Raw genomic sequence first — 25,532 nt, 5'->3', positions numbered from 1 at the left:
TTCTGCTTCTGTTAGGTCCCTACCATTTCTGTCCTTTATTGAGTCCATCTTTGTATGAAATGTTCCCTTGGTATCTCTAATTTTCTTAAAGAGATCTCTAGTCTTTCCCATTCTATTGTTTTCCTCTATTTCTTTGCACTGATCACTGAGGAAGGTTTCTTATCTCTCCTTGCTATTCTTTGGAACTCTGCATTGAAATAGGTGTATCTTCCGTTTATCCTTTGCCTTTCGCCTCTCTTTACACAGCTATTTGTAAAGCCTCCTCAGACAACACTTGGCCTTTTTGCCTTTCTGCCTTTTTCTTGGGGATGGTCTTGGGGATGGGTCCACCCATGTTACAGCAAACGGCATTATTTTGTTCTTTGGAATGGCTGTCAAATATCAGACTTTTACCATATCAGTCATAAACTTTTCTGTAACTTTTTCTAAAACTTTTCAGCTTTTCTATAAGATTTTGATGAATTTTAAGCTCTCTCTCCATCTTTAGACTTAGCTTGTTCAGCTGGGGAATCAATGGACCAAAGCTTGGGCCATTCTAGAGGGCTTGCTTGGTCACAGGTCCAGATAACTCGGAGGAAATCAGCTTGAAAATGGAGCCCCTATAATTTGGCTGCTGGGCTGGAACTGAACAAGGAAACATTTTGGATACTTTTTATTCCCTGCTGAATTTCTGCCAACTCTGTATATGGTATTTCCATAAAAGTCTTGTTTTCTTTCTGTTTTCTTTGAAGAATGAAACTTCTTTTCCCTTTTTCTGAGAGAGGAGAAGACTATCATTCCAGACTCCATGCCTCCTGCCACTGTTGCCTTCCCTTCTGTTTGATTTCTGCACAAGTCTCAGTGTGCAAATTCTGGGGTTTGGCAATTCACAGGAAGATCCAGAAATGGGAAGGGTGGGTCTATTTGATGTCACTGAAAGATTACTGAAATTCAAGCACTGGCACTTGAATGAAAACTTTGAAAAGTTTTCTTTATAATCATTGAATTTTAAATAATTATCCCAAGAAGACTGAGGGAAGAAAAAGGAGGCCAAGTTCACATTTCCCTGCCAGAAACATTGTTCTTATTTTCAGTTGAATGGCTTGGCTATTAATTAAGGCTTCGTGCTCTGCAGCTATCTCTTTTTCTACATTCTTGCCACTAATCGTCATACATGTGACACATGACTTCTGTTTAAATACTAAAGTTTATTAGAGTGGAAAAAAAAAAAACCCCATCAGTTACACAGGAAAGGAAAAGAGATTAGGAACCAAGTCCAAGCATTTGCTTATTCATCTGCATATGGTTAAAAGATTTAAAAGAATTCACTGGTTTCTGTTTCACTGCTACATGCAGGCCAAGGAGCAAGGAGAAGAGAGAAAAAAAAGCCTTTTCCTATTCATGGTGTAGAAATACATTTTATTCCTTTTGCCTTGGAGGGAGAAATCGTTTCCTCTCCTAATATTAAGCCAAAGTAACCAAACTTCGGAGGGATTGGCTCCTTCTGAAAAGTTATTGTTCTAATTACCCATCACTTTGAAATGAACTCCTCCAAAACTTAGTGGCAGAAAACAGCACCCATTTAATTCTGCGCATGGACACTCTGGGTCAGAAACTCAATGGGAGCGGAGGGAGACCTTTTCTCTGCTCCGAGGTGGGAGGACTGGGAGGACTAAAAAGGCTGGGAGTGACTCAGATGGTGGGGCTGGAGTCATCTGGAGGCTTCTCCCGTCACATGTCCAGCATCTGTATGGAGATGACCCCAAGCCTGTGCTCAGCTGACTGAACCGCAACACCTACAACCTGGCCTCTCCGGGAGCCTTTGGCTTCTCATGGTCTGGGGATGCCCCCGGGGAGAGTCTGAGTTAAAATGTATGTCACTTCCCACTCTCACTGCATTCTGATGGCCATGTTTAGATCTGGGGAAGAGCAGCCAGACTCCATTCCCGCGTCGGGAAGCGGCCAAGGCATACTGCAGAGCACGTGGCTGGCCAACTTTGGAAAATACAATTCACCTCAGTCGTCTGGGGTGAGGCCCTTTAGGGAGGAGGTGGGGGAGGGACTTAGTGTGCACCGAGGCCATCTTCTCCTGCCAGGCCCCCTAACCCCTCACTGGCTCTTTTCATCCTGTTCTTACTCAGCTCTTCCCCAATAGCCGTGCTTTGTCCCCAGCACCTTCAGTCTTTGTTCAGTCTCTGCCTGTGGGCAGAGATGGAATCACAGTAAACAAAAACGCTCCCTGTAGCTGCTTCCTGGCTGCTGTGCTTAGTTTTCTGTTTTGTCTTTCTTCATCTGTATCAGTTCAGTTCAGTTCAGTTCAGTTGCTCAGTCGTGTCCAACTCTTTGCGACCCCATGAATCACAGCACGCCAGGCCTCCCTGTCCATCACCAACTCCCGGAGTTCACTCAGACTCACATCCATCGAGTCAGTGATGCCATCCAGCCATCTCATCCTCTGTTGTCCCCTTCTCCTCCTGCCCCCAATCCCTCCCAGCATCAGAGTCTTTTCCAGTGAATCAACCCTTCGCATGAGGTGGCCAAAGTACTGGAGTTTCAGCTTTAGCAGCATTCCTTCCAAAGAAATCCCAGGGCTGATCTCCTTCAGAATGGACTGGTTGGATCTCCTTGCAGTCCAAGGGACTCTCAAGAGTCTTCTCCAACACCACAGTTCAAAAGCATCAATTCTTCGGTGCTCAGCCTTCTTCACAGTCCAACTCTCACATCCATACATGACCACTGGAAAAACCATGGCCTTGACTAGACGGACCTTTGTTGGCAAAGTAATGTCTCTGCTTTTCAATATGTATACACACCCACAAATATCCACAGACAGATTCTGTGACTATTGACAGTGTTTTTCATTGAGAAATAATTCATATGCCATAAGGTACATCCATTTAAAGCATACAACTCAGTGGGTTTGTATGTTCAGAGTTGTACAAACCATTACCACCATCTAATCACCACTCAAAACAAAAGAAATCCCATATCTGCTTAAAGTTACCCTCATTGCCTCCTTCCACAGCCCCTTGGACTTCCCAGGTGGCACTAGTGGAACCCACTGCCAATGCAGGAGAGATGTAAGAGACATGGGTTCCATCCCTGGGTGGGGAAGATCCTCTGAAGGAGGGTATGGCAACCCACTCCAGTATTCTTGCCTGGAGAATCCCATGGACAGAGGAGCCTGGCAGATACAGTCTACGAGGGTTGCAAAGAGTTGGACACGACTGAAGCGACTTAGCACAGCACAGCCCCTTGGAAACAATGAATCTACTTATTCTCAATGGATTTGCCTATTCTGCACAGTTCATATACACAGAATCATACAATATGTGGGTTTTTAGGATTGGCTTGTTTCCCTTAGCATGTCCTCCAGGTTCATTCATCCATGCTTAGCATGTTATGAATTAGTACTTCATCCCTTTTGTGACTGAATGATATTTCATGGTACAGATATACCACTTTTGCTAATCCATCCATTTGTTGGTGGATGTCTGAGTTGTTTTCACCTTTTGACTATTGTGAATAATGCTGGTATGAATGTTTGTGTACAGGTTTTTGTGCGAACATGTGTTTTCAATTCTCTGGGGGTATATACCTCAGAGTGGAATTGCTGGATCATACAGTAACTTTAATTCTTTGAGAAACTGCCAAACTGCTTTCCACAGCTGCTGAACCATTCTCCATTCCCACCAGCAATGTGAGGGTTTAGTTCCTCCACATTCTTGGCAACACTTGTTATTTTCTGCTTTGTTTGATAAAGGCCATCCTAGAGGGCAGGAAGTGGTTGCTGTGCTTAGTTTAAGGACAACCTACCTCCAGGACATGACATACCAAGGGAGCTACCTTGGTCGCCTGGAGACATCAGGTTGCATAGGGCTTTCTGTGTGTTAGGCTCTGTGCTAAAGGCATTACATGTATCTTCTAGTTTAATGCTCACAGCTCTAAAAGTAGGTGCCATTATTATGCCTATTTGACAAGTAAACAAAGTGAGGCACAGAACAACTTGCTAGAAAAGGGATGAGGTTTGGAAGACACGAATTTCTCATATTAAAAAAAAAAAGGCTAGAGAACTTGGATGCTAATGCAGGAGTTTGGTGACCTAAGTAAAAGTTTAAAAAAAATTTTTTTTTTCCCAAAACAAAACAAAATCACCAGGCAGATTATAACTGGCAGAATTCTAAGCTGGCATAGAATTCTACCCCATGATGCCCACACCCTCTATGATCCCCTATCTTGAAGTAGGAGTTGTTGTTGTTTAGTCACTAAGTTGTGTCTGACTCTTTTGAGACCCTATGGACTATAGCCCGCCAGATTCCCTTGTCCATGGGATTTTCCAGGCAAGAATCCTGAAGTGGGTTGCCATTTCCTTCTCCAGAGGATCTTCCCAGTCTAGAGACTGAACCCACATCTCCTGCATTGGCAGGCACATTCTTTTCCACTGAGTCATCAGGGAAGCCCCCACATAGGAGTGGGACCTGTGAATATCACGGGCTATTAATCTCCTGATGACATTATTAATATGGCAAAAGGGATTTTTTGGATATTATTATGGTCCCTAATCAGCTGACCCTGAGTTAATTAAAAGGGAGATTACCCTAGGTGTGTCTGACACAGCCATGTGAGTCCTTAAAAGAGACAAGCAGCAATAGAGACTCTCCTGCTAGCCTGTACGAAACAGATCACCATCCGGGACTTCCCGGCAGCCCGGTGGTTAAGATTCCAATCCCTGGTTGAGGAACTAAGATCCCATATGCCACACAGCAAACCGCCCACCTACCCACCAAAGAAAAAGAAACAGGTCACCATGAGTCCTACAACTGCAAGGAAATGAATTCAGCCAGCAATACCCTGAATAACTTTGGAAGATCCAGAGGTTTAGATCAGAGCCCAGTCCTGGCTGTCACCTGGATTACAGCCTTGTGAGACCCTGTGTAGAGAATCAGTTAAGTCCTGCATGGATTTCTAAGCCAGAGCTGCGAGATAGTATTATTCGAAGCCTGTAACTTTGCAGCAGTTTTGTTACACAGCAATAGAAAACTAGTAGGCAGAGCACAGACTGATGAAAGGCTGCTAGAGGAGGTGAATTCACTGGCGTGCTGTTATAAAGATCAGCTCTCAAATGAGAACACGAGGTCAAAACATTGTCATAAGACGTATCGAAATGTTATTTGCCTTTTCCCTGCACATTCTTTCATTATTTTATAGTTTTGTAAATGCTACAATGATGTGTGTTGATATCATCGCTCTGACGGATAATGCAAAGTATATATACTTGTCTATTCTTATGTTTAAAAAAATTCTGGTTTAATTTCTAATGTGGTAAATATTGACAAATATAGCCCATGTAAACAGAAGTTCATTGGGATCTTTCAACAGTTTTTAATGAGGTCTTGAGACCAAAAAGCTTGAGAAGTACTGATCCAGATGAAATGGAACTAGAAGTAGGTCTAGACAAAGTCTAAAATTTATGTACTTACCTCATGGCTACATTCTGTCCTGAGCTGTGGTAGGTATGACCAAGAATGAAGCAAGGACACAATAATATGAGGTATAGTCCCTCAAGTAAGACAAACATAAAGAAATAATTAGCAAAAGCACTGGTGTCTTCCCTTCACACGTGTTTACAAGCACAAGGTATTGCAATCTGGTGGTGTGTAATCAGCTTTAACTGTGTGTGTGCGGCTAGGACACAGAGTGTGCAGAGGGGCTTCCCTGGTGGCTCAGTGGTTAAGAATCTGCCTGCCAATCCAGGGGACATGAGTTCTATCCCTGATGCGGCAAGATCCCACAAGCCGTGGAGCAACTAAGCGCATGGGCCACAATCACCGAGCTTGTGCTCTAGAGCCCGGGAGCCGCAACTACTGAAGCCCGCAAGCCTAGAGCCCATGTTTCGCAATGAGAAGCCACTGCAATGAGAAGCCTGTGTATCTCAACTAGAGTAAAGCCTGAGCAGCAACAATGACCCAGTGCAGCCAATAAACAAATAAAATTGTATGTATATATAAAAAAGAAGTGTGTAGAGAAGTTGCTGAAACCAGGCTATGGGTAACAGGGGAGATAATATGGGAAGTGGGAAGAGGACAAATACATCAGGCACTCGGCCTCAAATCTCATCTAAAGTGACCCTTAGAGAATCCTTTCCTGATTTTCCTCTTTACAGCACCCAGCACTGTATTCCCATCACAGCATCCTGTTGGTCTACTTTTTAGCACTTTTCATATTTCAAACCTAACACAGCTGTTCAAGTAAGTCTGGCTGGAGCTAGTGAACCTTGGTTCAAATGCCAGCTCTGCTCCTTTCTAGTTACACAATCTTAGATAAGTTACTTAATCTCTTTATGCCTCAGTTCCTCAACAAATGTGCTAACATAACAAGAAATTTATGTTAAAGAGTTAGCTGAGTTGTGACCATGGGACTAAAAAGGAAGCTAGATAAGAACTAGTTCAAAGGCAGAATTGATGGGTAAAATCAGACGACAAGGACAGGAGAATGAAAAGACAAGAGAAAATTCTGAGGCTATTTTTTTTTTTTTAAGGCAATCTATTATATGTGGCTTAAAGAGTAACAAAACAAAAATTACTTCAGTTTGCTGTTTGAGTGAGATAGCAGAGCCTGGCATTGGTGATCACTCTGGAGGGAAAAGGAGACATGTCAAATCCGTGTTTAAAGTGAGTGGCAACAAGAACACAACTTTGCTTTAGAGTGCTGGGCTGTTGAGACTTACAGAAGCAGGCTCATCACAACCCACTCCAGTATTCTTGCCTGGAAAATCCCTTGGACAGAGGAGCCTGGCGAGCTACAGTTCATAGGGTCGAAAAGAGTCGGACATGACTAAATCAACTTAGCACACATGCGCAAATGACATTAAAGTGGATAAAAGACGCTTCATGTAAAAGAACTTGCTACCAAACTCTTTTCGGTGAGCTGGGGATTTTTAGAAGATATGAAGCATGATTCCAGGCAGGGAGCTGCACAGTACGGGGTGGTACATTTTCCAATGTTAATCTCTTCTGGTAAAGGCAATCAGAGTATGTTTGAAGTTGTTTTTGTAAGGGGACGCTTAGGCCAGCTCCCTTCTAGCAAGGAACTCTTGCTTTTCAGTTTAAAACTGTACAACATTCCTCTTGTTGACATGGTATCATAGCACTCTTCGTTCCAGCACAAGCTTCCTGTGATGACTCTTGGAAGCCCTCTCTGAAACAGTTTGGTTTTGACCTGGCAAGCTGCTGAGACCCTTCAGGACAGCTGAACTGTAGATAAAATCTTCCAGGGAAGTAGGTGTGGGCAGGATGTGTGGTTTGCCTGCCTCATTTAAAGACTGATACAACTAATTTCTCATGAGCAGTCTCTACCAGTAAGAGCTGCATTCCCAAGTGTTTCAAGAGAAATTGGAAAAGACAAGCTAGCTACTGATTTCTTCAGTTTGAATCGAGAGTAGAGCACTAGCTTTCTTTACACCACAGAAATGCACAGCAGAATGGCCTCTACTGCAACCTCAAATCAGCCTCTTTTGCTAAAGTGTGATCTTGAGGATTTGAATTAGTCATAACAATAAGGCACAGGGGAACATGAATTTGTTTACCAAATAATCTGGAACTGAACAGGAAGGCGTGATCCTGTGTGGCTCAGCCAGGGTCTGAATGTGTGCACAGCAGCCCCAGGCCCTGCAGATATTTCTAAACTTTTAGTGATATACATAAGATTCTTTCTCTGACATTCCAGACTAACCACTGTCTAAGTTAAGGCTCTGCAAAACATCTGGGACATATGTTTCTGGAAAAAATCATGGTCTCTTTACTACAATTCTCCATGGCCTAAGCCTGTGCAGGAGCCAAGTCATCAGGCCTAGCTGTGGGGCCCCCGGGGCAGTTGCTCTGGAGCACAGACAGGCATTAAATGCACTGAACACAATCCAATTTCACTGAGCAACTATTCACCCAGTGGCACTTATGAACAAACTCAAAGACACATAAAATGTATGTGCTACTGTCCCTAAAAAAATCACTTTCTCCCTAGAAAAATAGAGGCTCACTTCATTTCCACTCCTGGTTGAACCACACAAATACATTGTCTGGTATTTCAGACCTTTACGTCAGGTGACACGGAGCCAGTGCCTGAGGTTTGAGAATTAAAGTCAAAGCGCAATGAACTAGCGCTTGGCTATCCCATAGCCACCAAATCCAGACAGCAAGGTACTTTTTCTGTTCTGAGTGTCTTCTGCCATGTGCTTCTCCAGCCCAAAACCCAGGAAAAGGTACTGGTGACAGATGAGCCTACTGGACTTCAGAGAAGGAGATTTTCTAAAAGTACAAGAAAGACTAGAGTAGCCTCAGTGTTTTAACTGTAGGTCATCTTGGGTGATCACTCTTTTCTCCAAAACTCAATTTCTTTTTTAATTTATATATTTTTATTAGCTTTATATCATACTTATAAAAAAGATTTAAGAGGAAAAAAAAATTAACAAACATCACAAAAGGTCTTCTCATTGTCTGTTGCCTTGTTAAAGTAGCAAGGAGGGGAATGGAATTCCTGTTTATTGCAGACCCGCCAGGCCAGGCCCTGCACTGGGTGTTGTACTTCTGTTAAAGTTGACATGGCTGTTTAGGAGAAGAGATTCTCAAGCTGGGCCAGCTAAACAACCTGCGAGGTCCAATGCAAAATACAATTAGAGCCTCTTGTTCATAATATGTGAAGAATTCAAGAGGAAGACAGCAGAGTATTAAACCAAGTGAGGGGCCCTCCTAACTATGGGGCCCTCAACTGGCTCTGTTATTAAGCCTGAGCTTGAATTCCTACATTGGCACTTACCAGTCATGTGATTCTGGAAAGTCATCTGTAAAATGGGGATAAAAACAGGCCCTACCTCAAAGAGTTGTTATTAGAGTTAAATCAGTTACTATTTGAAAAGTGCTTAGAAGAATACCTGGCATTCAACAACCACTCACCTAAATGTTAAGTAAATACACACTTTACTGAGCCTACACATCTTAAAATGCCAGAGACAAATATAGCCATGAAATGGTGAATTTACTAAAATGCTAAAAAAAAGTGTTTTGAGAGTTCGGCCATGATAAACAGAAACATGTTCTTACTCCTATGACAGTAGTCACTTTTCCATTTATTTTAACAAACAAAAGATTTTTAAAAGATATTCTGGATTGAGGCCAACTACTCACAAAGCAAAACTGAAGAATAAAAAAAGATACTGGTTTATGCGCTCAGTTCTGGAAGCCTGTGGAGTGCAAATTGTCATGAAGCCAATTTAATATAACTGCTTCCTTTATGCTGAAAGGATTCACCAGGGACCTCTCTGTTTCCATACAGGAAATAAAGCCTGTTGTGTCTGAACAAAAACTAAGAAATATTTTTCTTTATATAATGCAGAATACTGTAAAAAAAAAAAAACAAAAAAATAAACAAAAAACCTATAGAACAGGAAATGTGGCTAATCATACAAATTCTATATTTAGCCCTAGAAAAAATATTAAGTAAAACAAGTCAGGAGATAATTTGCAGGCAGCGATAAATACTTTTACATAGAAAGGAAATTTGGAGCACAGAGACATACATACTTAATAGTTTTATTAATGTTTGTTTTATAAGAGGAACCTCAGTTTCCTCACTGGGTTACTGACACATTTCTTTACTCTTGACCACCAATAATTCTCAGGATTTTCAAAAGCTTTTTAATAAAAAACATGTAGTTTTTTTGTTCCCCATTTACAGTAAACACTGTGGCTAGCAAAATTCTAAAGAAGTAAGTTGTCGTAGGTCAAACAATTCGCCCGAGGTACACAGATTTGGGATACTTCTCCTTAAGAGTTGGCCACTGAACAATGAAGTAATCGGAGAGGTGAAACAGAATCTTTCCGGACAGGGATAAATGTTCCACTCGGCAGATGCTCTCAACGTAGACAATGATCACTTTCTTTATTCCCAGTATTCCAAGGAGAAGGGCAGATATACAGATAGGAACACATGTTCCTGGTCCGTTACACAACACCTTGGAAAAAAAAAAAGTTGAAGGTCAAATAAAAACACAGGATACTACTCTAAGTGAGGCATTTAAAATAAAAACATTCTAATCTTAGAGACTTTTTTTTTAATTCCAAGTTTTGAGTGATTCCCTGTTAAGATCCAGTCTGCAGCAAACTCATGTGCTTGGGAGCCAAGTGGGGCGGTGCTGTTGGCTCCCCTGCTTATCATCTGCGTGCCCTGGGGAAAATGACTGCACTTCTCTGCACCTGGGTGGCCGGCTTTGTGCTAAGGGATGCATGTACACAGTGCCCGGTGTTCGGCCAGCACCCACGGGATGCGTGTGTGTTGCTCTTCTGACTGCTTTGTGGATCTTGAACATTAAATATATGGAAACCAGCTGTGATTCACTGTTTTCTAATGTGCTGACTTGTTTGTGTTGATTTTTTTTAAAGCAATCTTTATGATAGTTGGAGGACTGACATGAAAGATATAGGAGAAAACATCTTTAAATGACCAAATTATGTAGAACATTTTTGTTGGAGGTGGAATCACTGTATTTCAATCCAAAAAAAAAAAAAAACACCCCAAAAAAGGGGGATATTTGAGAGAAGGCTACCAAATGAATGAGGTTTTCCCTCAAGAGAATTCAATCCACACTTGTAATCCAGAGCCTTTTAATGCTTTGAATTCTGCTAATCTTTTTTTTTTTTTTTTATAGAAAGCCACTGGTTAAAAATAATTTAGTTGCTGAATTTAACTCATAGAGTAACTGCAAAGAATTTTTATAGGTTTTTTAAGAAAATGAGAGGAAACCTATTACACAGAACTGTTGGTAAGTTCATTGTTTGTTGCTTAGATGCTAAGTTGTGTCCGACTCTTTGTGACCCCAAGGACTGTAGCCCACCAGGCTCCTCTATTCATAGGATTTTCCAGGCAAGAATACTGCAGTGGTCTGCCATTTCCTTCGCCAGGTGATCTTCCCAACCCGGGGAATCAAACCTCCTGTGTTTCCTGCATCGGCAGGCAGATTCTTTACCACTGAGCCACCAAGATCATTTATTATTATTTTTAAAACATTTTGCACATGTTAATCATATGTTCATGTTGACTGAACTAGTAAAACCTAATTAAACATTTTTTACTCCAAAAATCATAAAACAGAAGATCTGTGTGTCAACACACACTTACTAGGCATAGCCTATGATGTCACACAAGCACTTCAGCACAAGGTCCGCAAAACTTATTATTAGACATTTGCAACCCCATGGACTGTAGCCTGCTAGACTCCTCTGTTCTTGGGATTTTTCAGGCAAGACTCCTCTGTTCTTGGGATTTTTCAGGCAAGAATACTGGAGTGGGTTGCCATTTCTTCCTTCAGGGGATCTTCCTGAGCCAGGGATTGGCAGGTGGATCTTTACCACCGAGCCACCTGGGAAGCCTCAGAGAACTTTAGAGCTGAAATAATCATCTGAGCATTGCGGGGACCCTCTCTGACAGATATGTGTCACAGCTGTGAGACACACGGGAGAATGTAAGGGTTTGGTAAAGGGCATGTGACCTAAGTCCCACCTTTCGCTGAGGTAGGACCACCTAGAACACCATTTACAGAGCTCTGGGGTCAGACAGAGTAACCTATTTTCAGGTGGGAACCAATCCTCTTTAGTTTTCCTTAGCTCTTACCTACAAGTTAAACCCCCTGCCTGTCTCCTATGAAGAATTTTTGTTGAGACTTTCTCCTGAAGTCCCAGCTACTAAGCTGCCCTCCAGGCTAGTGCTCTTTAATCCTCAATGAGTTGCCCCTATAACCTTTCTTCATGGACCCTCAAGGGAGCATGAACAAAAGAAAATGGGACAGGGAGTTCCATACACACGCATTAATATATGATATTTGTTATTCTCTAACATACTTCACTCTGTATAATAGGCTCTAGGTTCATTCACATCATTAGAACTCACTCACATTCATTCCTTTTCATGACTGAGTGATATTTCATTGTATATACATCCCACAATGCTTTATCCATTCATCTGTCAATGGACATCTAGGTTGCTTCCATGTCCGAGCTATTGTAAATAGTGCTGCAATAAACACTGGGGTACATGTGTCTTTTTCAGTTATAGTTTTCTCAGGGAATATGCCCAATAGTGGGATTGTTGGGTCATACAATATTTTTACACCTAGTTTTTTAAGGAATCTCCAGACTGTTCATCATAGTGGTTGCATCAATTTACATTCCTACCAACAGGGCAAGAGGGTTCCCTTTTCCCCACAACCTCTCCACCATTTATTGTTCATAGATTTTTTGATGATAGCCATTCTGACCAGTGTGAGGTCATACCTCATTATAGTTTTGATGTGCATTTCTCTAATAATGAGCAACGCTGAACATTTTTTCATGTGTTTATTAGCCATCTGTATGTCTTCTTTGGAGAAATGTCTGTTTAGGTCTTCTGCCCACTTTTTGATTGTGTTGTTTGTTTTTCTGGTAACAACGGTAATCTTAATTACCACCTCGGCTCTCACTACCACTATTTATTAACAACCCACTGTGGTCAGGTACTGTGCTAAACACCTCACATGTATTCTTTTCTTTATATCTCAGATGTATTTTTAAAAATTTTTAACTAGAGGACAATGTGTGTTGGTCTCTGCCATACAACAATGTGAAGCAGTCATAAGTGTGCCTATGTCCCCTCCCTCCTGTGTTAAGTTAATCCTCACAGCAATCATTTGAGTTTTTCGTTCCCTTTTCACAGAATATGAAAACTGAGATGGACCAGTTGCCAGACCATGCATTGCAAAGGTGGAGTTTCCACCTTTGTTTTCAGTCTCCACCTTTGTTTCCAGCCTCCTTTCCTCTATGTGACTCCTAACTGTATGTGGAAGTAGAAAGACTGGACTAGATGACCTTTCCCATTAGTTCCAGGATTCTAGAATTCTCTGAGTCTCATTTGTTTCTGGTTTTGTCTGAAGCCTAAGTTACAAGACTGTTCTGAATCCTTTCAGGGTTTAGAATTCTAAAAATCCTATTAATGCAAGGTTTCTCAATAGTGGCACTATTGACATTTTGGACTGGATTATTTTTGCTTGCGGGGGCCAGTCCTGTGCATTGTAGGATGTGGAGCAGCATCCCTGGCCTCTACCCACAAGATTCCAGTAGCCAAGACGGTCAAGAATGTCTCTGGGCATTGCCAACTCTCCAGTTGAGAACCGCTGTTAATGTATTCCCTAATCCTTGGATTATTTGTGTTGCTTTTTCTCATTTTTGTCTCCCATAACACAGAACAAAGTAAAACCTGCAGCTAAAAAAATAATAAAAAGGGTTGCATGTTGGATCTTGAATGTCACCAAAGTATTTTCATGTTTGCTGCCTTAAAAAAAAAAAAAAAAAAAGAGTACAGGGCTTCCCTTGTGACTCAGTGGTGAAGAATTCGCCTGCCAGTGCAGGAGACATGGAAGTGATCCCTGATCTGAGAAGATCCCACATGCCACAGAGCAACTAAGCCTGTGTGCCACAACTACTGAGTCTGTGGTCTGGAGCCTGAGAGCCGCAACTACTGAGCCCACCTGCTGCAACTACTGAAGCCTGTGCGCCTGGAGCCCAGGCTCCCCAACGTGAGAAGCCACCGCAGTGCAAGGCCAGTGCACAACCGGAGAGCAGCCCCACTCACTGCAGCTGGAGACAAGCCTGCAAGCAAAGCAGACCCAGCACAGCCAAAAATTAACAGATGTTTAAAGTACATATCCACACGTGTTCCATTCAGTATCTGGTTGGCTGCGAATACACACACACACACACACACACACACACACACACATGTATATATATATTATATATATACACAAGCTGTGAATACATTGATAGAAATGTCTGGAGATAGGGGCACTGGTGGGAGATGCTTTAATAACCTGCCATGGACCAGAAGCAGAGACTGCTAAGGTAAAAGTGGAAATTAAAGGTATTTTGTTTGTTTGCCTCTGTTGCATCTTGATTTTGAGGTACCTTACTGCAAAAAGCCTAGGAACAATAAAATCACAAAACCCTAAACCAAATCCTAAAAAAAAAAAACCCTTAAAACTTAAATGAAGGAAAGCTTTTAATTACATACAGGTTTTAAATCTGAGTTCTACAGAAGCCTTATTACTGTTGTTGTTTAGTTGTGAAATCGTGCCTGACTCTTTTGGGACCCCATGGACTGTAGCCTGCCAGGCTCCTCTGGGAGTTCATGGGATTTTCTAGGCAAGAATATGGGAGTGGATTGCCATTTTCTTCTCCAGGGGATCTTCTGGACCCAGGGATCGAACCTGTGTCTCCTGCATTGCAGGTGGATTCTTCACTACTGAGCTACCAGGGAAGCCCTTACAGAAGCCTAGGTAAATATTGAAAAATTGTGGATTATGGAGTTTCTGTTATTCAACAAAGCATATCAGAAAGACTTATTTCAAGCACTAAACAAAACAGAATTTACTGAGACAGCCTGGGGAAAGAAGATTTTAAACAATATAATGGTTGAAGCTGTCTTTTTAATTAAAAAAAAACACAGAAATACTCTTTCTTATTTTTCTCTTTCCTAAAATACAAATTCTCAGTAAACATGGGTGCAGGGTCATTACTATCTTTCTACCTCACTATCTTGTACACTGCTTATGAGCAGGGTCAACCTCTAGTATAATCTATGCTGTGCATGTATGACAAAACAGGCACTCATTAAATTCTGCTGAAGGAAGGAATAAAAAGACATATTGAGGGACAAGGAAGCTGGAAATCATTTGCCTGTCATATATGAAGTCAAAGGCTCCTGTTGCCAGACTCGACCTTGTTTGTAGCTCTATCACACACATTCATCATGAGCATAAAGGCTGTGACTGACAGCTTAAAAATTCTTTTTTTTTTTAACCATCTCACATCCATTGCCTTTTCCTCAGGGGAACCACTGTACCCCTTGCTCTCAACTTAAGTGCTTAAACAGAGTTGAGTTCACACTCAACTACAAGGAGAGGCCATATGACTTTAGTCTGACCAAAGTGAAAAGTGAAAGTGAAGTCGCTCAGTTGTGTCCGACTCTTTGCGACCCCATGGACTGTAGCCTATCAGGCTCCTCCGTCCATGGGATTTTCCAGGCAAGAGTGCTGGAGTGGGTAGCCATTTCCTTCTCCAGGGGATCTTTCCAACCCAGGTCTCCCGCACTGTGGGCAGATGCTTTACCATCTGAGCCACTAGTGAGAGCCCTAACTTTCCCTGGCAAAAATCATTTGTTCAGGGAAGAGCATCCAATCCAGTGAGAACCACAAGACACAGCAGGACATGTGTTGGGGCTACTAAGAGAGCAGTACCTTCTCTGCTGTACTGGCGCCTAGGAGAATGTGGGCCTGGCACTGTTAACATCACTCTTGCCACCACCTGGAGAGCTGAGAATGAAGCCATCACACAGCACAATGGAGCAGAGCTGAGGGATGAAGACAGGCCAGGTCCCAAAGGCAGCATTTAAGGTCCATGAAGCCAGCTGTGCCTGAAGGAAATCATATCTAGTCCTAGGTTTGTCAGGCGTGCGAGGGAATACATTCCATTTTTGCTTAAGCCAGTTTGGATCAGGATGTCTGTCACTAGCAATAAAAAGCATCCCAACTGACACAGTCCTTTATTTTGTCTAACTTATTGCCTAGCCTCTGATTGCTTACAGCGCCAACTGGTAGGTGCTCATATGGGCCTGCTGGATGAATTAACAAATCAATAAATAAATGTCTCTGAAAGCAGGAAACCCAAGATATAGATATACTAAGGATAATGTAAGTTATGGGTCCATAAAACAGAAAGAGGTGAGGGCTAATATAAACATGAAGTCGTGAGGGTAGATGATCCAGATCAAGGATTAAGAGCAGTTACAAAAGGACTGTTGTTCCATAGATTTGGGTCACCACAGGTCAAGGCCTGTTGGTTGAGATATGACACCGGCACAGGCGTGCCAACATATATTTAACTAGGGTAGTCTGAATTTTACTCCTAGCCTAGTACGAACCCCATACACAGAATATGGGCCAAGACCTTTGGGGTCCTAGGTTGGTTTGAAGGTCAATGAGGGTGATCCAAGGATATGAAGGTGAGCTTGAAAGCCAAATGAATTGAAAGTTAAAGTGTTAATCACTCAGTCACGTCTGACTCTTTGTGACCCCATGGACTGTAGCCCACCAGGCTCCTCTGCCCATGGGGTTTTCCAGGCAAGAATACTGGAGTGGGGAGCCATTCCCTTCTCCAGGGGATCTTATCGATCCAGGGATGGAACCCGGGTCTCCTTCATTGGCAGGTGGATTCTTTATCATCTGAGTCACCTGAAAGCTAGATGTGTGTAAAAGTTAGTCGTGTCTGACTCTTTGTGACCCAGTGGACTGTAGCTGGTTAGGCTTCTCTGTCCATAGGATTTTCCAGGCAAGAACACTGGATTGGGTTGCCATATCCTTCTCCAGAGGATCTTCCTGACCAAGGGATCGAACCTGGGTCTCTCGCATTGCAAGCAGACTCTTCACCATCTGAGCCACTGGAGATGCCCCACAGAGAGCCCAATTATGGCTGTAATCTGAAAAGACTGGACAGAAAAGCAGATTCCATCTCTGAGACCATGGCCTGAAAACTACCCTCTTGCACAACGTCTTCCTGGTGGAGGTGGAAGCTGGAGAGAGCTAAAGAACTGCAGGAACACAGCTGCAGGCAAGGTTTTACTGAGCTTCCAGGGCCACGGATAAAGCTGGGGGGAATTCAAACCTATTGTCAAAGCTGAGCTGGCTCAGCAGGTAGTCTTTGGAGGTCACAGGTCCTGTCAAAACCAACACTTACATGTATAGGATATTGGTTCCACTGTGCAGATGAGGGAGGGAGTAAACGCTGAGGCCTGGGACGAGTCAGGAGACACAGGAAGAGCTCAGACGTGAGGCTTCCTATGAAGCCTTATAGGTAGGGTGCTTAAGAATTAACCTGAATAAGAAAACCACAAGGCGACCTGGCTAAACCGACAGAGACAAGATCTTCAGATTTGGCTAAAAGAAGAGTAATGGAAACCCTAGAGATGGTTATGTCAGTGAATCACTGAGCTAAAAGGCAGGGAAGGGAAAGTGAGCAGGAGAGAGGGGGAGCTCACATGTGAAGTGGGGCTGGGGAGTGGCTTACAGAACAGAATGAAGGAGCTGTACATGAACATGAAGATCGGGAGAAAAGAGTAAGAATTTAGACTATTTAGTGTAAGATTGGTTTGGGAAAAATTGTACTGAGAACATGGCAAAGGTTAAAAATGGTGGCGCAGGAAGTCTACCATCACCAGATTTTCTTTTCAATATTTATAACTTCCCAGCTCAATGTGAAAAGTGCAGAAAAGCATAAAGTAAAAAATAATCCTTCTAATCTCATCAATCTGTCAACATTTTGGTGTATTATATATACATTTATATTTCACTATAAAATATGTTCATGTATGCACATATATAATTCTGAGAGCTTACATATACATATTATAAAGTTCTTTTCAGTTATATTTTTGTGTGTTGTAAAAAGTTTTTAAAATTCATGATTTTTAATTACTGCATATATTTAATCCTATGGATATATCATAATTCATCCAACTATTCCTTTATTGTTGAAAATTCAGGCTGACTCATTTTTTTTCTTTTTGCTATTCTAAATCATGCTGTTATGAACATTTTGTATATAAATCTGTGACCCCTAAGGCTTTCATTTTGCATTAAACTATGTTCCAGAGTTCTTGCTGAGTGAGAGGTTAGAAGAAACAGCTTCAAGGACTTAATAAGGAAGTTGTAGAAAGTTTAATAAAACAACTGTCCTGAATTGGGGATGGGCCATGTGGCCTTTTATTTCGCTTTTTTGTTCTTGTCTGGAAACAGTGATTTCCCACTGTAAGAGTTGGGGCAGCAGGCCAAGCCCAGCTCTCACGGCACAGTGAGATACCCTGTCTGCGTCCCCTCTGCAGCCAGTGGATGGGCTGTGACTTGACCCGATGTTTCTGCCTAGGTCCAACCAGGATCTAGTGGTGCAGAGAGGCAAGGCCAAGGAGAATCTGTTCTGGTGGCAGAGGAACCACTGGCAGAATCTGGCATCCAGGACTGGGGGCCAGCTACACCGTTCACTGTCCAGCGGTGGTGGTGGCACTGCCCCTCCAAAGCAGCCCTGAGGTTCTAGCTGCTCGGCTCCCCCGCTTGTCCCTCCATGCTTACTAATCCTCCTTCATTAGCTTTCCCAGTAACTCTCAGCGCTCTCAACAGTCTTTCACTGAATTCTTTTTCTGTTTCAGCCAGCCAGAGAGGATTTTTATGGTTCGTTAACAAAGAACCTGATCGGTCTGGAAAAAGACAAAGGTTTTGAGAGCAGCAAACTCAGAGTGAGAGAAGGAACAGTTCACGTCAGAACAGTCGCAGGATTTCCGCGGGCAGGGCTCCGAGCGCTGGCTCGCGTGCACAGGAAGAGGCAGAGTGAGACATGGGTGAGGATGCAGAGGTGGAAAAGGTCAGGGTGAGTGCTCTGGCATAGGGAAAGGACACTCTCAAGTCCTCATCTCAGGAGCAGAGGAGGGCAGGAGCAGTGGAATAAAAGCCTCAGAAAACTGGAGAGAGAAGCATCTGAGAGTAATCAAGAGGGTAAGGGAGAAAATGCAGTCAGAGGGCAGGTGGTCTGTAACACGTAGAGGATATCGTCAGAGGACCGGAAGGCCGGGGGCGGGAGTACAGCCTGAGCAAAGGCAGTGCTGAGTGTTGGTGCTCACTGGAGGTGGACAGCCAAGAGGAACTGGACGCAGAGCAGATGGGATGACGTGTCTGCTTGGCTCACACTGTGGTACACTGCATTTCTTCTTTTTTATGTATATTTAATCATCTGAGTAGTAACAGTTCAATAGGAACATCTAAACATCAAGACCCACATGAAATAACCAAAGAAAGCCACATGCAAAAACCCAAAAGAATCACTATTCATGAACTTCAAGGCCTCTTACAATTCTATTGCTAACACACAGCATTTTCAGAGTTGTCATCATTGTGTACATGGCATTTTGAGGTCTATTTTTCCAAATATATCACTTCTTCCATTTGATGTTTGTACACGGGCATCAGCTGCTTCCCTGCTTGAACATGTCACAGTCCACTCAGGCCCTGCCCTACTCCTCTTTACCCAGGCATCGCTTTCATCTTTTAAATCATTTCCAAAAAGGTTAAGTTATAAATCATTTTTATCTAGGCTAATGGCTTATGGTATAAAGACAATGAATTTGTTAGTTCCTCAAATATCAGTTACTTCCATTTTGTTTGATAACAGCTCAAGAAAACTGTTCCCAGTGTAAATTAGGTTCCTGGACCCAATTCCAATGTGTGTGTGTGTATGTATAGGCTTCCCCACAACAAACAATGCTATGGACACCAACGGGTTGTCCTACTGTTTAACTTAATTCTAACACTATCTACTCTGATATAGAATCACATTCCACAGGTTAATGGCTCAGTCCCCAAGACCACCCTCCCCTTCAGATGCCTGTCACAAACTCAGATTGTTACTCACATTACTGACCAACTGGCTATAAATCAGAGGTTCCCATGACCCACTCCTTGAGGTCGAGTCACATGCTAGAATGGTTCCAGAAATCAGAAAAACCAGTTTACTCACTAGTTTATTGATTTATTATGAAGGATATTAAAGGTCACAAACCAATAGCCAGAAAAAGAGACACACAGGGTAAGGTATGGGGCAAAGGTGTGGACTTTCCATGCCATTCTCCCTAAGTCTGTACGTGTTAATCAACCTGGAAACTCTCCCAACTCTGATCTCTTGAGTTTTTACGCTGGCTTCATTACATAGTCACAATTGATTAAACTACTGGCCATTGGTGACTGATCCATCCCCCATCCTCTCTCCCCTGCCAGAGGTAGAGGCTGGGGGTAGGGTGGGAGTGGGATTGAAGTTCTGACCCTTTAATCACACAGCTGGCTCCACTGGCAAGCAGCCCCCATTCTTGAGTGCCTTCCAAAAGTCATCTCATTAACTTAACAAGGCACCTTTATCACTGTCATCACTTAGGAAATTCCAAGGGTTTTAGGAGCTGTGAGTCAGGAACAGTGCACGAAGACCAAATATATACCAAAAATATTTTGGTGATCTGAAAATCACATAATCATATAATGTAAATGTTGGTCCTGTAGTATCTTGCTCAACTGATAAGTTCCTAATACTGACACCCCAATGTTGATTACTCCCAGTCAACCAGAGTATTCTTGCTCATGCTGCATTCACATAATCCATCAAGAAGCCTCAAGGTGCTTATGGACCAAGGCTTTGCAATCACACAGGTTTGAGTTGTCTGCTTAGCAGCAATGTGAATAGGGACAGAATGCTTATTCATTCTATATCTCAGTTCCTTCACTCACAGATTCATTTGTTCAAGAAATAGTTATTGAGTAAGGATAATATGCCAGGTACTGTTCTGGGTATTACGGATATTGTTGTTTACTAGTAAACAAAAGCCCCTTCTCTCATAAAGTTTACATTCCAATGGGAAGACAGAAAACACGAGGTACACATTTATATAATATAAAGCAGAAGGGGACAGAGACACGTGGAGGTCAAAGGAGACCTGAGAGGAGGTGACTTGGGGGCTAGTAAGTAATGAAGTGGCACAGTATTTTAGGTAAACCATCTAGAGCAAGATGGAGGAGAGAGGATGTAGACTTCATGGACGGACCATAAATCGGGGCCAATAAAAACAGTTTGGGAGGTTGGGGAGGGTTGTGGGCTTGAGGCTGATTATAATTTAACAGAGATGACAGGTCCAGGTGACTCTTTCAGGGGCTTCCACCTCTTGTGGTGAATAAAGTAAATGGAGACATATACAGGGCATGATGAGACTGTCCTGAGGGTCCTTGCTAATGTATTCTCCTTCTTGGGAGTTAGAGATGGTAAGGTAGAGAATGTTGGGGTGCATTAGCAGCACATTGTCCCAATCACTGGACCGCCAGGGAAGTCCCCAGGTTAAGCTGTTTTGTCCTTGTGTGGGAAACCAGACTTCCCAACATTCTGCAACCATCCTGATTTGTTGGGTTTGGGTTGAGATACAGAGGTGGAAGTTAAGCATGTGAGAGATGCACAGACAGTAGACACCAGTGTCCCCTCACAACTCCAGGATGTTCACCAGCAGTTTCAATGCATGTCGGTAAGATCTTACCCACCCAAGGCTCCACATAATTTGGCCACTCCATAAATGTTTATGGCTCCTCTGACTGTAAGTACAGAGTAGGCAAAAGAGCTCAAGGGGGACTTCCCTGGTGGTCTAGAGGTTAAGACTCTAAGCTTACACTGCAGAGGGCACAAGTTCCATCCCTGATCGGGGGAACTAAGATCCCGCATGCTGTGCAGCATGGCCAAAAAAGAGTCCGGAGGTTGTCAGTGCCCACACTGGAGAGGCATTTCATTGCCTTGCCCTGATGTATTTATAAAAATAAATACAAAGGGGCTTCCCTGGTGGTCCAGTGGTTAAGAATCCGTCTGCTAGTGCAGGGGACACGGGTTCAATCCCTGGTCTGTGAAGGTCCCCCATGCCTTCATTGTGGCATGTGGTAACTAAGCCACAACTACTGAGCCCACCGGCTTCAATGACTAAAGCCCAGCACTTAAGAGTTGAAACATGTAAAATATCATGTAAGAAACGAGTTGCCAGTCCAGGTTCGATGCACGATACTGGATGCTTGGGGCTAGTGCACTGGGATGACCCAGAGGGATGGTACGGGGAGGGAGGAGGGAGGAGGGTTCAGGATGGGGAACACATGTATACCTGTGGCGGATTCATTTTGATATTTGGCAAAACTAATACAATTATGTAAAGTTTAAAAATTAAATTAAATTAAAAAAAAAAACAAAAATAAAAAAAACAAAAACCTAAAAAAAAAAAAAAAAAGAGTGCAGGCTCCACAACGAGAGAGTAGCCCCTGCTCGCCACAACTAGGGCAAGCCTGCACGCTGCAGCAAAGACCCAGCACAGACAAAAGCAAATAATTCTTTTAAATAAATAAATACATAGATAAAATCAGTACTTATTATTATTTTTTTTAATCTGAATGGTTAAGCTGTGCCTTCTTTGCATCATCGTTAAAGATCACTGTCAGGCTAGCCAAACATTGTTTTCCAAAGCTTCCTGGCTGATTCTACTTTCAGTTGAGGAAACTGAATCTTTTAGTTTTCCTGTTCTCTGGGCCAAATGGTCAAGGTGACGATTTCCTGACTTCTTGGTCTTTTTTTGTTTTCATTGTATTTTCAACACTCTGAAATGTTTACATGGAGGCCTTTAAGTCCTAGTAATCCAGTAGTTTTTCCTCTTGTTTTCCTCACACCATATACTCAGAAGCACCGATTGCTAGTGCTGGGTGCAGTCTCGGGAGTCACTTAGGTTCAGTCCTTGCCCTCTAGCTTGAGAAGGGAAGGGAAAGATCTCGATACTCACAGGGATGCTACTACTTGCCAGGTGCAGAGCCTAAGTGTGGCATTCTGCATAATTATCCCACTTTAACCTGGCTGAAATGCAGAGCAATTAAGTGACCTATGAAAGATCAGACAGCTGAGACTCAAACCAGCTTTAGAAGACAAGCCTGGGACTCTCTTGTCCCTCATCAGGTCCAGCATTAGTTGGAAGTGGGCTGAAAGCAAGGCAGACACCAGGGCACAAACAACACAGGGAGCTGGACTGAGGCAAAATTCTGCCAATAGATGTTCATATTTTATAGCTTTAATTGAGAAATTAGTGACAGACTATAACATACCATTGGGCTACGATGGATTGCAAAAGCTTTTCAGCAGATAAAATTGGGGGGTAGTGGTGGAAATGGTTAACATTTTCAAAAGAAAAGGGAGTATCCTTTTTAAACAGGAAGGACTGGCTTGAATTCAAAGCAATTATATAATTCCTGACTTCTGTCAAGGCCTCTCTCAGGCAGATAAGTGATATTTTATTCATGATCCTTCCCTAATTTCTTTTACATGAACCTATGTATAAAATTTCTGTCTTGCTGAACTGAAAACTACTCAGCAGTTTTCCTTGGATAATTTCCTTTATGTACAGATTGTATGTACAGTAATAAAAGGTTTACAAGTTTTTTTTTAATAGAGGATTATCTAATTCCTTAATTCCAAGCTGAAAGGATAGATAGAAACACTTGTTTGCGAGTTTCTGGTTGTGTGTATGAGAGACAGACAGACATAATACTCAAAGACAATGAAACAGAGGCGAGAAGACAGAATTCAACAAAGTGAGACGCATTAGGAAGCTGTACCTTATTGCAGCTTAAAGAACATGGTATTCTAGAGCTGAGCTTGGATTCCACACCTAGAATCAGAGGTTCAGAGTTCTCCAGAGAATATGTGCTTCATTCCGTGCAGTCAGAGATTCAAAAGGCATTTCTATTTGTCCACCACGCATCTATCTAGATCCTAGCATTGGTGCCCCTGACTCCATTGGTAACTTGCAGGAGCAGAATGACACTGCTTGTCAAAATCAGTATCTTTTGGAGGTTTTTCTTGCCTTCAAGCTTAGCTGAGTTTTGCTAAACTTGTTTAGGAATGTTCAGCTGTACTAACAACTCTCTCTTATTATAGACTGAGAAGACAGGAATATTGGTAGAAACTGAGAGAAGCACTGGGTTTGCCCCAGTTCTGTTCAGAGAGGGACCCTTTAAACCAGCAAGGAGAGAAGCGACTCCATGTTAGTATTTCACAGCCCTCCGCATCACATTCACCCAGGGGTACTTGTCAAAAATGCAGATCCTTAGGGGAGGGAGAGGGATGGACTGGGAATGTGGGGTTAGTAGATGCAAACTATTACATTTAGAATGGATAAACAACAAGGTCCTACTGTAGGGCGCAGGGAACTATTGGGTTGACCAAAAAGTTCATTTAGGTTTGGCATTTATTTAGGTTTGGTATCTTACAGAAAACCCAAATGAACTTCTCAGCCAGATCTCCTGGAATAAACCATAATGGAGAAGACTATTTAAAAAAAGAATGTATATGTGTGTGAAACTGAGTGACTTTCTACTGCAGAGATAGATACAATATTGTAAATCAACTACATTTCAATTAAAGTGAAAGTGAAAGTTAGTTGCACAGTTGTGTCTGACTCTGGGATCCCACGGACAGTGTAGCCTGCCTGGCTCCTCTGTCCATGGGATTCTCCAGGCAAAATACTGGAGTGGGCTGCCATTTCCTTCTCCAGGGAATCTTCCTGACCCAGGGACTGAATCTGGATCTCCTGCATTGCAGGCAGATTCTTTACCAACTGAGCCACTATGGAAGCCTGATATATTTGAATTAAAATGAATAAAAAATTCATATTCTTTCCAAATCAGAATCTCTGGGTCTGGGGCCCAGGAATACGCATTTTAAACATGCTCCCAGGTGTTTCTGGTACAGATTAGTGCTTGGAAACCTCTGCTCTGCACTACAGGAAGGGGGCTGGCAATCTACATAAGCGTTGCCTCATCTGCCTTCCTGCGAAGGGGTCTGAGTGTGCTAAAGGAGAAGACAGCGTGGAGGGGTGGCGGGGGGAGGAAACGCGGGGACTGGTGAGCCATCAAAGGCCACTCTCTCTCTCTCATCCTGCTCAGAAACCACTCTGGGGACAAGGAGCTCAGTTGAACTCATCTGGAAGAGCTTTTCAGTGAGCCTGAGGCTCCTAATAGCAGTGAGAACTGCCAGAAATTGAGGAGCTCTGCCAGGACGCCCCTCTTTCCCTCCACTGGTTAGAGATCAGCTCCTTACACAGGGAGCACCCCTGGTTGGATCCTATCTTAGAGACCAGAAGTTAACAAGTTAACTCTTTAATTATCTAACTCTTTAAAAATGGTAAGTGGACAACACTGTGAGGATAAGGACAGGCTAAAGAGAAGGAAGGCACCTGAGGGTGGGCGGAAAGGGACACTGATGAGGAAGAAGGCAAGGCGACATAAGCTCTGCCACTCTGTCTCCTTTGCTGCCAAGAGGCCCCATCCCAACAACCAGTGTCTCTGCAGATGTGGGGAAGGTTGCTCATGCTTCTTGGCATCACAGCCGGGTCTTTTGGGGGTGGGGGGTGGGCTGGACAAGCAAAGCCTCAGTGGTGGGGCTCAGTCTGTCAGTAGCACTTGGGGCGGGGGGGCGGTCCTTTGCCACAGTCATCTTAAGGGCAGGGCAACAGGTTTTGATTCAGTAGATAATCTCTGAAACATCTTGGTTGACCAAAAGTCAAATTTTGTTAAGAAGAAATTCTTAGCTACTATGGAGAGAAGACCAAACCTTCAGGTTTTCTCATTCACATGTGCTCTCTCCTCAGTTTTTGAAACAAGTTTCTGTCTTATGGTCAACAAGATGGGGTATCTGAGGCATTGACAGTCCAGGAAAAGGGCAGTGATGAGAGCGTGGACCCTGAAGCCAGACCACCTGAGAGTGAATCCTGGCTCTACCGCTTTCTACCCTGTGACGCTGGGCTAGTTATCTCAGCTCTCTGAACCTCAGTTTCCTCATTTGTAAAAATGGGGACTGAAGTCGGGCTTTCCACATAGTGTT

General features: G+C 42.9%; 1 protein-coding gene across 1 annotated transcript in view; it reads right to left on the bottom strand.

Moving 5' to 3' along the window:
• Positions 1-9,547: 9,547 nt before the first annotated feature.
• ALG14 (ALG14 UDP-N-acetylglucosaminyltransferase subunit) overlaps positions 9,548-25,532 on the bottom strand; it is a 98,233-nt gene continuing 82,248 nt past the window's right edge. The window contains exon 4 of the mRNA XM_019957019.2: positions 9,548-9,985. Within this exon, the coding sequence (XP_019812578.2) occupies positions 9,755-9,985 (231 nt within the window). The 3' untranslated portion in view covers positions 9,548-9,754. The remainder of the gene's footprint in view (positions 9,986-25,532) is intronic.

The sequence above is a fragment of the Bos indicus genome, chromosome 3 (assembly GCF_029378745.1).
Source record: "Bos indicus isolate NIAB-ARS_2022 breed Sahiwal x Tharparkar chromosome 3, NIAB-ARS_B.indTharparkar_mat_pri_1.0, whole genome shotgun sequence".
Taxonomy (NCBI): domain Eukaryota; kingdom Metazoa; phylum Chordata; class Mammalia; order Artiodactyla; family Bovidae; genus Bos; species Bos indicus.
Note: the sequence above shows the minus strand (reverse complement) of the source record. Positions and strands in the feature narration are given on the sequence as shown.